Genomic DNA, 16,186 nt, shown 5'->3' on the forward strand with positions numbered 1-16,186 from the left:
TTAATTTACGCATTCACACATCGGCAATTTTTTTCTATTGCAAGCTGTCCTTCCTTCAACCGTGTTACGCTTAGTCTGGATTATGTGTTACACTTCTTCGTATTTGTCTAATATTATAGTCTGCTCTTGGTTTGTAAAATATACCGCTCTGCTGACAGTAGACTGGTCCATGTTTGTGCTGTAGACACCGCCGCGTTCATGTGAACGCGCTCGTATCCAGACAGAGAAACCCTGGGTCGACGTACCGAGTTGATAACCTCCTTCGTAGGACCGCTTAGTGTGATCTCGGTTGTTAGGGTGAGATAACGAGAAGATATTCTGAATATGTCGATCTCTCTTCATAGTACAGGCCTCAGGTCACCCCACCAGATTATGTTTTTACTCTGAGTGCAAACCAGTTTGCTGTTAGTTGTCAGACGCCTTGTGTCCATATAGCTCTGTGTACGCATGCGAGTCAACCTAAACTTCATTCATTCCTATACATTGGAAAACTTGAATTTCAAATTTGCAGATTATGGACAGACTGTACGGACTGTGTGCCCAGCGAAACAGTCATGAAATTTAACATATTGTGATTTGTGTACATGGACACGAATTTTGCATATTTTTTTTGTGGTCATGGTCAGCACGAAATCAATTTATATGTAATCCGCGTAATTGTGAACCGGGAAGCATACAGAGCAGCAAACACAAGACTTTCTCCTGTGTTCTTTCTCCACCAAGTCTGAGGTGATTTATTTGTCACGTAACTTCTGCACTTAAGTTACGTCACTTCGGTGTTATTTTAACCCAAACCACAATCTTTTCCTAAACATAACTGAGTAGTTTTATTTTTGAATAGACTGGAGTGGATATTGACACGTGCGTCACGTGTTGCTGGACATTCGTAGGAAAACGCACAAAAAATACGTTGTTGAAAGTCGTGCTGAGCGTCACGTAAAAAAAAGGGAAATTTGTGTCTGTGATTACGAATCAAATAGATTAAAATTTGTGACTATTTCACGAACTGCCGTCAAACTGTGTTGATAGAAGTTAGTATAGCGAATTAATATCTGATTGATGAATGTAATACAGCTCTATTTATACATATTTTTGTAAGTGAGAAGAAAAAGACGGCATATTGATAACACTGATAGCGTGCTAGCTGTGTAACATATAGAGTGCATGCATTCGTCTTTTAACAAAATATTTCACAAAACTGGCAGACCAACCTCCTCACTTCTTGTCTCGGTAATGCTCCATGCGCATATTCCATCAGAATGACGAAATGAACGTGTCTCCCATTTCTACTGCAGCATTTCATCCATCCGTAAAGAGATGCATTTCAATGCGTTGAACACTAGGGGGCAAAAACAAAACTGTTTGGAAATGAGGTGTTAAACGCAGCAGGTGAACTAGGGGGAGCGCACTGACCCTTTACTGTAACATTCGTAGCAGCAACCAACTTTTGGTGTCCAAGTGACTATTTGATTCTACTTGTTCTACAAGACTTGCTTGGCTGGTGATTGGTCGACTAAACTACAGCAGACTGGTCTCGGGTCCTGGCAGCTTCTTGTATTCATACAGACCCAGCAGTAGAGCTGGCCAAGGACTGAGGGACCCTGGAATGACTGGACCCGACACTGATCCAGTCTGTTGGTTGGGGTTTCATGGGCTCAGGTTTGCCTGAAGACCTCTACCATAGAGGAGCTATAGAGTGTACAGACTCTTAACAGTTGATTTCACTGACTAGCTCATCATCCACCAGAGAATATGAACTCATCAGTGAAATCTCAAAAGTGTGGATCCCAAAGCTCCAACGGAACTTGTCATCCGTTTCCTTCACAACCTCCTTTTCTTTCCGTTGCGCAGAGCTCAGTGTTCATCCCACCACCCTGAAGACTATTTTTATACTGGAAAAACAAATAGGCTGCTTCACTATAACATTAATAGACACTTTTAAAGCAATGATGTGTGATCCCAGCTTCATGTGGAGGTTCCTAACGAGGGCATGATGAAGTTTTCATTCAGAAATGTTGGTAAATGAGAGATGAAGTGCCCCGTATGGACTCCACTTTCTTTTCTTGCCACTCCACTTCTCTGTTTGTCTCTTTAAAATGACCTCCAGGGAGGAGCACGTGTTAGTGGAGGGCAGGCACGGAAAAATAAAACTGGAGCTTTATTTTGGAAAACGATCGCCACAATGTTTGTAATGCTACAATTCTGAAAGTGTTCGAGGCATCAAACGGTGCATGCACTATCCATGCAATATTAGAAATCTGAATATGAGTCAATTCATGAATATTTGGGATAGACAGTATATATCAGTGGTATCCAACCACCCAGATGCAGATTTCTTTTTCTTTTTCAACCTATCAACAGAGCAGCTGATTTTCCAGGTCAATGCCACTTGAACTCGAGAGGAGAAGAGTCAGCTGCTGAATCCTGAATCCACTTCTTTCCTCCACCTTCTCACAACCACGTCTCTCCTGCACCAACACACGTAACATCAAACTCCATGCTCCATGTAGAGCGTTACTAGTAAACTAAGAAAGTGGAAGTTGTCTGAAAATTGTTAATTTGCTCCTCCATCTTCAAAAAAACCACACATCTAATCTACTTCTGATAAGTGGACATAAATTATAAAATATTCGTAATTTTATTTCGAAAGCACTTCAAAATATGAGTCATTTTCATATATTTAGTTTTTGTTATTGCAAAGTGGGGGCGTGATTATCTGTTTCCAATTCGTGCTCAGCGTCAACATCCACGCTGTAATTAACAAAGATCTTTCAGAAACCTCCGATATAAATTTATATCTAATTTGGCACTAAATAATGTAAAAGTGCCTGAATAACAAAAGGTTGCCAGCCTCGCGTCGGCCAAAGTTTACTGCTAAAACTAATTAAATGCACAGGTTTTTTTGGATACAGTGCTGTATTGGCCACACAGTCATTTGAACCTTTACTCAACCAACTCTGAAGTCATGTTACCACTTTGAGTTGTCAGATAATGTGGATGCATATGAATCTTCCCACACGACATGAATGTGGCAAATTGAAAGATGCTATCAAAGACTGTAGGAAAGTGATGTGGGTGAGGAGCTCCAGCTAGGCTTTTATATTTGATTTGATTAAAAAGCAAGGCCCTCCTCAGTGTGAATCATATTTTCTTTGGACCCCGAACTGCTAAATAAAAAGTTATTACCGTTATCTAATGAGTGAACCGGTCCAGGGCTTGCTGATGGTACCACAATATGTTTGCCCCACTTTTAAAATCCAAAGAACCAAAATAAATAAGTATTAGTTTAGATCTTTTGATACTTTCTTTTTCCTTTACACTAGATCTCACAAGTACGGAAGCCCTGAAGGCAAGTGAGAAAAGAAAATCTGGTGATCCATTTTCTAAGTCTGATCTAAACTGTTTTAAAATCACTCTCACTCATCCCTCTGCTGTCATCAACTGTCTCTTTACAGGCATCAATGAGGACAGGGAGGTCATTCAGGTTTATGTCCACAGCCCTTCTGAGTGCTCCAAACCTCACCTTCAATCACCCAAAAGCTCATTCGGTCACCATTCGGCCTCCACATGTTGACTGTGTTCCTGCTTCGGCCTCCTGTGACCGGCACATTTGGCACAAACGTAAATTAGTAATTAATCTGAGCAGTGCTAACAAAATGTAAAAAAATGGCAGTCCATCTTTGTTATTGTTTCTGGTTTCCGTTTTAAACGTTCACACAGACGCAAGGAATCCAGAGTTGTTTTTGTTTTTTTAAATCGGCACCGTAGAAGGCGTTTTCAAAAATATCCATTTTTGTGACCCAAAACTTTGTTTGTGTGGACGAGAGGCCAAAACGTAGAAGAAAATATCAGTGTTTTTCTGTATCCGTGTGGACGGGGCCTAAGTAACTTTGTGAACTGTGAAAACAGTGGGAAAAAAGGTTTTGGCAGGTGAAATGTTGTTGTTGTAATACTGATTTCAGCCACAAGAGGCTGAAGTGAACTGCTTCCCCTACGCTCTAAACAGGACTAAAAGCATTCTTGTTTTCTACCAGGTGAGTTTTAATTTCTCTATGCACTCTAAACACAAGGTAGATATATTGTGTCTTAACAAGTTATGTGTCTTTACTGTAAAAAAAAAAAAAGAAAAACAGTTTAGATCAGACTTAGAACATTATTTTCTTTTCTTCTCAGGGCTTCTGTATACGGGGAGTATCCCTTTCAATGGCCTCTATCCTATATGTGATAATACTTTACACTGTTTTTTATTTCATGTCATGTTATGTCATTCTCTGGCTGGGATACCGGTGAGGGATCTGTTTCTGGGTCACTGGAGGAAGAACTGAGTGAACTGGAATTTTGGGATCCACCCGAACACACTCATCATAATGTATATGTAAAGCTGACACACACAGAGATTAGCTGAGCCCTGCAATATGCTCTCGCTCCACACAGCGGTGCTACAGAGTCATGTAGTTGTCCTCTGCAGTGTGTGGACGTGGCAGCGATGAGGACTCCTCATCATGTTGGTAGCAATATTCTGTCTGACTGATCTCATGGGGCTCATACTCTTACCTGCATCTCTCACTTTAATCTGACTTCTGCAATCAAACATTATTTATCCTCTTCATGACTGACTATACAAAAGGTTTGACACTGACTGGTGATGTATTTTCTGTCTGTGAATTTTAAAGGAAAAGTGCAACAGCTCTGGCCTTAATAGATATGATGACATTCATTTAGTGCATTTCAACGAAATGGCAGCGGAATTCCGTTGCTAGGCAACAGCTTGGGTCCATGTTTACTTCCTGTCAGCTGATGTCATTCACATACACTGCAACAGGAAATAAACTGGGACACATTTAGAATGTTTACGTTTAAAACTGTGAAATGGTCTAAATATTGTATATTTGTGACATCACAAATGGACAGAAATCCTGACGACTTGTTTCAAACGCACAGTTTCTGAATATGGGCTGTGTGTTTTTCTCCGTATATTGAGCATTTTGATAGTTTAACAGTGTTTATATATCACTTAAACCTGCTTTATAATATAAAAGACATGAAGATCTCACTTATGTGACCTTTAAGAGACACAGGATTGGTGGGTAGAGTTTAAGAGTAGCAGTAACGCAGGGGTCTGCAACCTGAGGCTCCGGAGCCTCATGCGCCTCTTCAGCCTCTCTCCAGTGGCTCCCTGTGGATTTATAAAAATGGAAATGAATAACTGTTTTTTGTTTACATTTTCATTTTGATTTATCATCGTTGTAGGTCTATGGTACGACGGTATGACGGAGTATTAGGGCCACATTGAGGAAAAATAAATAAATCTCAGATTTCGAGAATAAAGTCATAATATTATGAGAAAATCAATCTGAATATTATGAGAATAAAGTCAGAAGATTAAGAAAAAAAGTCATAGTATTATGAAAATAAAAAAAATAATATTAGTTTATATATGTATAGTAGTAATTTTACAAGTTATTTTCTTTTTTTCTTGTAAAGTTATGACTTTACAAGAACCCTGATACACTTTCACTATTTATTTTAATTAATTGATTCATTAACGTTTATTTCTGATTTATGACTACAACAACTTGTCACACAGTGTTGAGCTGCATCTCAGATTAATCTTCTGGGTCTCAGCTTTCAGATGATGTTCACCACTTCTATGTGACATCTACTGTTGACCTGCTATCTCCCCCTAAAGACCCCCTGGACCCCCCTAAAGAAGACTAAAACTGGTCTGTTGTGGGTCTCAGAGGATTCAGCCTGTTCAACCAACAGAGATTCTTATGAACACATCATGTTAAACGGCTGTGAACACACACAGTCACAGAACTCAGCTGATTTCCTGTAAATGGAGAGAGGAGGAGGCACACTGACCAAGTGATCCAGGCTCATGAGAACAAAGGGAGGGAACTCTGAAAGTGGAAGTAAAGTTAAGTTAAGTGCGCAGTTTAGTAAACCCAGAATCCATTTTGAGGCGACGGAGCAGAGCAGGAGGAGGACAAGGGAAGACTGAAGCAGGGTGAGTGTTAATCCAACATTTGATTATTTCCCTGTCAAACTCTCTGAGTCAGTTTCCTCCCTGTGGACTGGAGGAGAGAAATGAGAATGAACTCAACAGTTTGATTCTTCTGTGAACATAAAGTCATGACTGGCTGAATAATCCTCATTAAACCAGAGGCCTGTACTACGAAGCAGGATTTGCGGTTATCGAGGTAACTTCAGGGTTAACCCTTCAGGGTTTTCCGTACTACGAAGCTGCTCACTTCTTATCGGGGTAGATCACCATGGTAACTGATGCTGAACAGCTAACCTGCTCCGGAGCAGGTTATGTTCCAGATGAGAGATCAACTCCTATAGAAGCACCTCCTGCTGACCAATCAGAGCTCAGTGCGGTGATGTATGATAATATCACACACATATGAAGAAGTTACCGTCATAATCCAGGCTGAAATTAACACAGTTTAAACTGACAGATGCAGGAAGGACAGCTGACTTTATGCTGTGGGTGTTCACCTCTTTGATTTGTATTTTTCTATTTATATTTTTAACTTCCTCTTGAGTCCTTCACACCGCCGGAAAGGAGGGACGCAGGTGAAAGGAGGTTTAAATTATGATAGACGCCAAAAATCATTGCATTGTATTCAGATGAGTAATCCACACGCTATTTATATTTAGACGACTATATCTGACTTTTGAGTGTTTCGTTAAATTAATCAGTCTGTTAATTTACGCATTCACACATCGGGAGTTGTTTCTGTTACCAGCTGTCCTTCCTGCATTTTGCAGCTTCAACTGTGTTACTTTTAGTCTGGATTATGTGTTTAACTTCTTCGTATTTGTCTAATATTATAGTTTGCTCTTGGTTTGTATAATATACTACTCTGCTGACAGTAGACTTGTTCATGTCTGTGATTGGTCAGATGCTGCAAACACCTCCTCGTTCATGTGAACGCGCTCATATCCAGATTGAGAAACCCTGGGTTGACTTACTGAGTTGATAACCAGTGTCGTAGGACCGCTTAGCGTGATCTCGGTTGTTAGGTTAAGTGAAGCCAGATAACGAGAAGATACCCTGGGTATGTTGAACTCGCTTCGTAGTACAGACCTCTGGTGGATAGTTTTATTATACTGTATACTGTGTGTGTGTGTGTGTGTGTGTGTGTGTGTGTGTGTGACTCTTTGGTTGCGTTCGAAAAGTCCTAAAATAAAGGATCATCTGACCTAAAGAGGACAACCGGTAAAAAATATCACTTCATTACCAAGGTTGGAACTGAAATAAACAAAAGAATATATGATAAATATTGAGTTAATTGTTGGAGTTATGGAGAAGGTGTAGGACCAGATACTTCTTCCAACTTCTATTCGGACATGTAATATTTATTTATGTTGATTATTTGTTAATTGATTGTTTACTGTTCATTTTATTTGTTATTCTTGTTTGTTTTTTACGTAGGTTTTTGTTACATGTTCGAACTAAATAATTAATTAAAAATAAAGTGAAACGAAATGGTTGTCACTGTCCACTCATATTAAACATGAATCCCAATTAGTGTATGAAAATAATATGCAAGATAAGCATATAGTTTGTTATCTTGAGCGGCCGAATGGTGCTTCACTTTAAATGCTGCGGCCGCAAAGAATTGTGGGATGTTATTCTCTCTTTTCCTTTGGTGAAGGATGCTCCAGTGTATCCTCTGCTAAAGGGGATAATAAAGGAAGCATTGAAGCTCCTTTCCTTAACATTTGGTGACTTCGAACAGCTCTTATCACGGCTGCTACTGAGGTACTTCCGTGTCATTTCACTCCGTTAGGAACCTTCCTGAGAGAAAAGACCTATTCGAACGCAACCCTGTAGTAACTTGTTTCCTTTCATGTTCACAGTCAGTGTTCCTGTTTTACCTCTCAGACTGACTTCAGATCAGAAGATGAGTGACTGTGTGGAGGAAGAGGAGGACGGAGCAGAGTCTCTAGTCTCCGGCTGTCTGTCTATGAAGAGTGACAGGTCCAAAGATCTTCCTCTATACTTCAGTAATGAACCTCGACCCTCAAACACAAAGTAAGAAACTGTTTTTACTGAAAAGACAACATAACTATTACAGAAAAAATTGTTTTAAACATAAAAATGAGATAACATTTGACCAAAACTCATTTTGATTCAGCCTGTTGAAGACAAAAGAGATTCTCATGAACACATTGTGTTAAAAAGCTGATTTGTGTGAGTAACACACACAAACACTCGTAGATAAACTCTGAGGTCAAAGATGTCCTGTGAATGGAGAGAGGAGGAGCCACACTGACCATGTGGACTGTAGAGGAGAGAAAAGTTAGAATGAACTCAAGAGTTTGATTCATCTGTGAACACAACGTTGTGACTGTGACTCTTGAACAACCTTGTTTGTCTTGATTCTTGTGTTCTGAGCTCACAGTCAGTGTTCCTGTTTTACCTCTCAGACTGACTTCAGATGTGAAGATGAGTGACTGTGTGGAGGAAGAGGAGGACAGAGCAGAGTCTCTAGTCTCCGGCTGTCTGTCTATGAAGAGTGACAGGTCCAAAGATCTTCCTCTATACTTCAGTAATGAACCTCGACCCTCAAACACAAAGTAAGAAACTGTTTTTACTGTAAGCTGAGCTGATGGACGATGATGCATTGAGGATGAAGACAAAATGTTCTGCTAAAAAGATTTATATTCCTCAAAATGTAGCTTCGTGTTGTACTAATTGATCAAGGAAATGTGTCATTTCTGAAGTTGTAACTCGGGAAAATTGCTTAAATTATTTTTTATTGTGCAACATCTTCCAGATGTGGAGAAGAATCTTAGTCATATGTCTGAAAAGACAGCATAAATATTACAGAAAAAATTGTTTTAAACATAAAAATGAGATAACATTTGACCAAAACTCATTTTAATTCAACCTGTTGAAGACAAAAGAGATTATCATAAACACACTGTGTTAAAAAGCTGATTTGTGTGAGTAACACACACAAACACTCGTGGATAAACTCTAAGGTCAAAGATGTCCTGTGAATGGAGAGAGGAGGAGCCACACTGACCATGTGGACTGTAGAGGAGAGAAATGTTAGAATGAACTCAACAGTTTGATTCATCTGTGAACACAACGTTGTGACTGTGACTCTTGAACAACCTTGTTTGTCTTGATTCTTGTGTTCTGAGTTCACAGTCAGTGTTCCTGTTTTACCTCTCAGACTGACTTCAGATGTGAAGATGAGTGACTGTGTGGAGGAAGAGGAGGACGGAGCAGAGTCTCTAGTCTCCGGCTGTCTGTCTATGAAGAGCGACCGGTCCAAAGATCTTCCTCTATACTTCAGTAATGAACCTCGACCCTCAAACACAAAGTAAGAAACTGTTTTTACTGTAAGCTGAGCTGATGGACGATGATGCATTGAGAATGAAGACACTGATGCAGAACTATTAGTGCAGATACTGTTTCAAACTAAGATGGATCTTAGTCTGGGTTTTATAGCCACAAACTACTGATCGTATTTCTGTAACAAAACACCTGAGAACCTCCATTTCACAATTTACACTTAAAAAATATCCATATAAGTTGCTGTAAAGGCCGGTTCAACAGAATTGCATTGCTAGACAGCTTGGGGTCCATGTTTACTTCCTGTCAGCTGATGTCATTCAGATCCACTGCAACAGGAAATAAACTGGGACACATCTGGAATGTTTACGTTAACAACTGTGAAATGGTCTAAAGATCTGAGACTATTCAAAATCTGGAAGAATGTGCTTTGTCCTTAAAATATGTTGTTGGTTCGACTTCTCCTAAAATCAGCTGTTATGAGCTGCTGGGTGTCATCTTGAATCAGTGCACATCATAACTGTGCAACATGTGGTGAAAAAGCATTTGCAGAAAATATTTGCTCACCTTGATTATATGTGTTGATGGTTTGAGTTTGTTCTTTCACTACATATGTAAAATATGGTGAAGGAAAAATCTGCTCAAAGGTCCACTTACTAATGATTCAGAGCTTGGAGCTGAAAGCTTTGGATCATTATTATGTTGACCTTTGAGCTTAGATTCTCTTCACCACATATTGTTTCTGAAAGTCAAGAACAAACATCTCTGGTGTAAAAGTATCTGCTGACAAAACAAAGTGCATGAAATGGTCAAAAGTAGATTTGTACCACTTCTGTTTTTTAGAATATTTGAATTCATGCCTTCATTTGATAGTTGACAGTAGAAAGTGGCAGAAAACATATTGACATTAAAAATGAACACCAAGGACACCAGAGTTACCTGCTGTGTGTCTTAGACCGCTGGTTTACATCAATATTTAGACCACTTCTAACCTCAGTTCAAACCTAACTAACTCAAGCTAAACTGCCCAAAGTGACTGTGAATCAGTAAAGGACATAATCAGCTCTCTTTAATGGAGGACTTTTACTGTGAAGTAGCTGCAGAAAATGATGAGTTTGTATTAAAGGGGAACAACGGACATTTTTAAAACATTAATATTATTCTGGAGGCTAAATAACATGATGGAAAAACTACTGCAACTTGCTCATGTACGCTCATATTGAGAGGGCACGCCAGGAAACCACGAGGTGGCAGCGTCACGACGGTAAACAGTAACTTCCTGTCACTGGTGATATGAATAGAGTATAGAATTTCAACATTTGCAATATAAATAAACATGCTGTCACTTCTTCAATGTATTTTATGTGTTAACAATAAACACTTCTAAGACGGGGAAACTGTGTCAGACCTTTCTGACTTCTTTAGTTTTCCAGTAGTTACAGTTTAAAGTGCTGTCCACTGGAACGGAGATGTCCATGACAGGATTTCAGTGCATGTTGTGAGGGTCGTACTGCAGCTATCGACCATGTTAGCAACAGGCACGGCATATTGGTAGCTAGCTAGTTGGATAGTAAAATAACGTTAGCTATAACTAATTCCATACATACAGTCCTAGACTATTCTAGACCAAGTAGAGCGCAGATGGGAACAGTCTGATATACCTTACTGGTGTGGTGTTCATCACTGTGGAAACTACAAGCTAGCTGCTGCCCAAATCCTGTCATGCACCTCTCCGTTCCAGTGGACAGCACTTTAATAAACTATAATTACTGGAAAACTAAAGAAGTCAGAAAGGTCTGACACAGTTTCCCCGTCTTAGAAGTGTTTATTGTTAACACATAAAATACATTCAGGAAGTGACAGCATGTTTATTTATATTGCAAATGTTGAGATTCTATACTCTATTCATATCACCACCGACAGGCAGTTACTGTTTACCGTGATGACGCTGCCACCTCGTGGTTTCCTGGCGTGCCCTCTCAATATGAGCGTACATGAGCAAGTTGTAGTAGTTTTTCCATCATGTTATTTAGCCTCCAGAATAATATCAATGTTTTAAAAATGTCCGTTGTTCCCCTTTAATATAAACTCATCATTTTCTGCAGCTACTTCACAGTAAAAGTCCTCCATTAAAGAGAGCTGATTATGTCCTTTACTGATTCACAGTCACTTTGGGCAGTTGAAATGAGGTTAGAAGTGGTCTAAATATTGAGGTAGACCAGCAGTCTAAGACACATCATGTAACTCTGGTGTCCTTGGTGTTCCTTGTTAGAATAGAATAATATCAATGTTTTAAAAATATCCGTTGTTCCCCTTTAATAAACAAACTTCAGCCAGATCACTAAATGTTTTATAAGACAGTCAGACAGGAAAAGCAGCTAATTCTTGTTTATTAAAGGGACTATTTGTAAGATTCAGAAATGCTGCTTAACAGCGACACCTGTGGCCTTGAAATCAACGAAAGTCAGCGTCGAGCTCGCGCTTGCTCGCTCTAAATAGACATGAACGAGCATCGCTCAAAACAGTGAGGCGACAGACGTCAGCTAAAACCACAATATCACTCTATATTTCAGCTGCTTGGCAGTAATGTTAGCTGACCAGACGAAGGTCTCTCCATGAATCAATGCTGATCCTAGTGTTGGCTTTTCCTGCTCAGCGCAGGCTTCAGCAGCGGGGCTCCTCAACGAGTTACGTTATCGCCTCCCAACCGCAGCCGGCAGCCGAAGACACCGGCACCCGGTCAGTAACGAGACGATAACGTAACTCGTTGAGGAGCCCCGTCACTTCACAAGACACGGGAAACCTCTGTTGGTCTGGAGGAGCTGCAGCAGTTATTTCTGCACAAACGTCCACTGTTCATTCACTAGATATTCTCAGAGCTAAACTAACTCTTCTGCAGTGTGGAGTGAGCGGGCGCTCACGTCTAGAGGTGGAGCGAGACAGCGAGGACGCACGCGCTGTCTGAGTGAAGGAGAGCAGGCAGCGGAGACGAGGCTCCGGCCACACGCGAGCGCGCATATGCGAGCGCGCATATGCGAGCGCGCATATGCGAGCGCGCATATGCAAACGCGCATGTGTGCCGACCCGCTACATTTATACGCTTAAAAAGTTACAAACAGTCCCTTTAAAGTAGGAGATTTAAAATAAAGGAACATTTTCATTACAGACTGAATACTGAACTCAAACAGAAAAGTAACAACACTTTAACTCTTCTCTGTGACCATCTGAGCTTCTAGACGTTATCGGCCAAATCTTGATATTCTTCAACAATCAACAAATGATTTTAGTAATAAAGTAATGTCTCCACAGAGAGAAGAAGAGGAGTCATGCTTCTGTGGAAGAGCTGATGTCCAGATCCAGAAAAAGACCTCGACTGCAGACATCCAGTCAGACCAGCACTGTACAAAGTAAGACTGTAGATCGGTCTGCTGATGTCTTCATGTCTGGAAACAGGACTTGTTGTTTTAATACACTGACTGTTGTTGTGACAACTGTTTAAGATCTTCTCCATCATACACATCTGCTCTGTATCACTTGTACTTTGTTCTCCTTTTAGAGAAAATCTGAACCCAGAAGAAATAATGTTATATTTGTAAGTTTTGTTTTTATGATAGCACTTCGTCTTTTCCATCTGCATAGATGAAGATGGAGAACTATTAAACTCTGTGTAAAGCAACAACATCACTGTTCTATCACAGTCAGACAGTCACACTGATGAAAGGGGAGTTTTTTCTTGCCATTGTCGCATAACAATGCATGCTCATACTCTTGTTGGGTCTCTAAATTATAGAGCACGGTCTAGATCTGCTCTATATGAAAAGCGTCTTAAGATAACCTTTGTTATGATTTGAAGCTATATAAAAATTAATTGAATTAAACTGAACTGAACAGGAGCCTAAGACTTTAAACAACATTAGCTTTCCTGCTACAGTCTCCTTCTCTAACTTACAAACATACGTCTTGTCCTGCAGAACGACTTGTTGAAAAACTATTAAAAATAAATATAAGAATCACATTGACGTTAGTTTTGACTTCAAGAGGGGATGATGACTTTATAACCTTTACTTCTTTATATGTTCTTATGTTGATTATTTTCATATTGCCATTGGAAATAATAAGTTTCTTTGTTTTGTCTTAAACTTTGTTTCTCTCTTTCAGCAGATAGAGGTCTGCAGGAGGTTTTAGATGAACATAAGATCAGTCTGAGGAGGAGATGTGAATGTGTGACTGAAGGAACTGATGAAACAGGAAGTGGAACCCTCCTCAACAGGATCTACACTGAGCTCTACATCACAGAGGGACAGAGTGAAGAGGTTAATACCCAACATGAGGTGAGGCAGCTTGAGACAGCTTCCAAGAAGAACACCCTACATGACGCTCCAATCAAGTGCCATGACATCTTTAAAGCCTTACCTGACCAACAGGGACACATCAGAGTCGTTCTGACGAACGGCGTCGCTGGCGTTGGAAAAACCTTCTCAGTGCAGAAGTTCACTCTGGACTGGGCAGAGGGCTTGGAAAACCAAGATGTCAGTCTGGTGATTCCGCTTTCGTTCAGGGAGCTGAACTTGATTAGAGATGAGCAGTACAGTCTTCTCATGCTGCTCCATGTTTTCCATCCAACATTACAGAAGGTCACAGCAGAGAAGCTCGCTGTCTGTAAAGTTCTGTTCATCTTTGACGGCCTGGATGAAAGCAGACTTTCACTGGATTTCAAGAACAACGAGGTTGTGTCTGATGTCACCCAGAAGTCATCAGTCAACGTGCTGTTAACAAACCTCATCAAGGGGAATCTGCTTTCCTCAGCTCTCGTCTGGATAACTTCCCGACCTGCAGCAGCCAATCAGATCCCTCCTGCATGTGTTGACAGGGTAACAGAAGTACGAGGCTTCACTGACGCCCAAAAGGAGGAGTACTTCAGGAGGAGAGTCAGTGATGAAGAGCTGTCCAGCGGAATCATCTCACACATCAAGACATCCAGGAGCCTCCACATCATGTGTCTAATCCCAGTCTTCTGCTGGATCACTGCTACAGTTCTGGACCACATTTTGACTACAGACCAGAGAGGAGAGCTGCCCAAGACCCTGACTGACATGTACTCACACTTCCTGTTGGTTCAGACAAAGACGAAGAAGCAGAAGTATGATGAGGGACATGAGACGAGTCCACAGGAGCTGACGAAGGCTGACAGGGAAGTTCTTCTGAAGCTGGGGAGGCTGGCGTTTGAACATCTGGAGAAAGGAGACATCATGTTCTACCAAGAAGACCTGGAGCGGTGTGGTCTTGATGTCAAAGAGGCCTCGGTGTACTCAGGAGTTTGTACAGAGATCTTCAAAAGAGAGTGTGTGATCTTCCAGAAAACAGTCTACTCCTTTGTTCACCTGAGCATTCAGGAGTTTCTGGCTGCAGTCTACATGTTCCACTGTTTCACAAACAGGAACACAAAGGTACCAGAGGACTTCCTGGGAAAAAGATATGTTCATTTAACCCTGGATGTCTTCCTGAAGAGAGCCATGGAGAAATCCCTTGAAAGTAAAAATGGCCACCTGGACCTGTTTGTTCGCTTCCTTCATGGCCTCTCTCTGGAGTCCAACCAGAAGCTCTTAGGAGGTCTGCTGGGTCAGACAGACAACAGTCCAGAAATCATCCAGAGAATCATCTACAACCTGAAGGAGATGAACAGAGATAATACCTCTCCTGACAGAAACATCAACATCTTCCACTGTCTGACGGAGATGAACGACCACTCGGTACATCAGGAGATCCAAGAGTTCCTAAAGTCAGAGAACACATCAGAGACAGAACTCTCTGTGATCCACTGCTCAGCTCTGTCCTACATGCTGCAGATGTCAGAAGAGGTTCTGGATGAGTTGGACCTGAACAAGTACAACACAACACAGGAGGGACGACAGAGACTGATTCCAGCTGTGAGGAACTGCAGAAAAGCTCTGTAAGTCCAGATGTGATTAACCTTATAGATCAGTGTAGTTCTTCAAATATACACACTATAAATTATTCTTAAAATATAATATTATTATAAGTCTTCCACGTGTTTATTACATAAATATGTCAGTTGTATTTTGTCACAGATGTTCTTGAGCTGTTTCAAATGTTGACTTAAAAAATGTTTCAGTAGGTTGTGTTTCTAGCTGTCGAGTTAATGAACACTTATTCTATTTATTTCAAACAATTTCTATATTTTACAGTTTTTTCTTATTTATCTTTTTGGGTGATGGAGACGACATGTGAACCTGGTAAAACAAATTAAAAAACAAAAGATCAGCTGTCTGGTGGAGCGCTGGGTCTAACCGGTGTAACGGCAGCAACAGAACGTTTTCTGATCTGGCAGGGAGTCGGGGCGGTCCTGGGATCAGAGCCCTGGTGCTGGGGTTTGCTTTCAATAGGCCTTGCACCACATTACACCTTACCTTATGTGTTTTTGGGCTCATCTCTGTCGTTGGCTTCAAATCCAAAATGTTGCCATGTTGCCACAGTTTTAGTTTTCTTTGAGACCAGCTCTGTCATGTCTCGTCACCCCAAAAAACAGTAACCAAACCTCTTCTTGTTTATAAACCAACATAATATAATATTACATTAATCATGTGTCATATTGCTTATTAGTAATGCAATACAGGCTGGATTTAGCACTGTGACTTTGTCGGCACAGGTTGTTGATGTCGGCTACTTATTCATTTGTAAAATGTCGGTTCCGTCGGTTAGCATAAAATCAAACCGGTTTAAGCTCGTACACCGGATCGGACCGGACCGGCAAAACCGAAAATCGACCCAACTCTAGCATTGGCCACCGTAAACTACTGATCATACGAGACAAAGATAGTCGTTGTAAAACCCCTGAGTGTGTTGAAT

At 40.7% G+C, this 16,186-nt stretch overlaps 1 protein-coding gene across 1 annotated transcript in view; it reads left to right on the forward strand.

The window, feature by feature from the left end:
- Positions 1–5,075: 5,075 nt before the first annotated feature.
- LOC141778343 (uncharacterized) overlaps positions 5,076–16,186 on the forward strand; it is a 51,231-nt gene continuing 40,120 nt past the window's right edge. Inside the window, 8 exon segments of the mRNA XM_074652539.1 lie at positions 5,076–6,010; positions 7,898–8,047; positions 8,443–8,592; positions 9,198–9,347; positions 12,629–12,726; positions 13,478–14,769; positions 14,771–14,803; positions 14,806–15,269. Of these exon segments, the coding sequence (XP_074508640.1) occupies positions 7,917–8,047; positions 8,443–8,592; positions 9,198–9,347; positions 12,629–12,726; positions 13,478–14,769; positions 14,771–14,803; positions 14,806–15,269 (2,318 nt within the window). The 5' untranslated portion in view covers positions 5,076–6,010; positions 7,898–7,916.

Source organism: Sebastes fasciatus, chromosome 12, assembly GCF_043250625.1.
Source record: "Sebastes fasciatus isolate fSebFas1 chromosome 12, fSebFas1.pri, whole genome shotgun sequence".
NCBI classification, from domain to species: Eukaryota; Metazoa; Chordata; class Actinopteri; order Perciformes; family Sebastidae; genus Sebastes; species Sebastes fasciatus.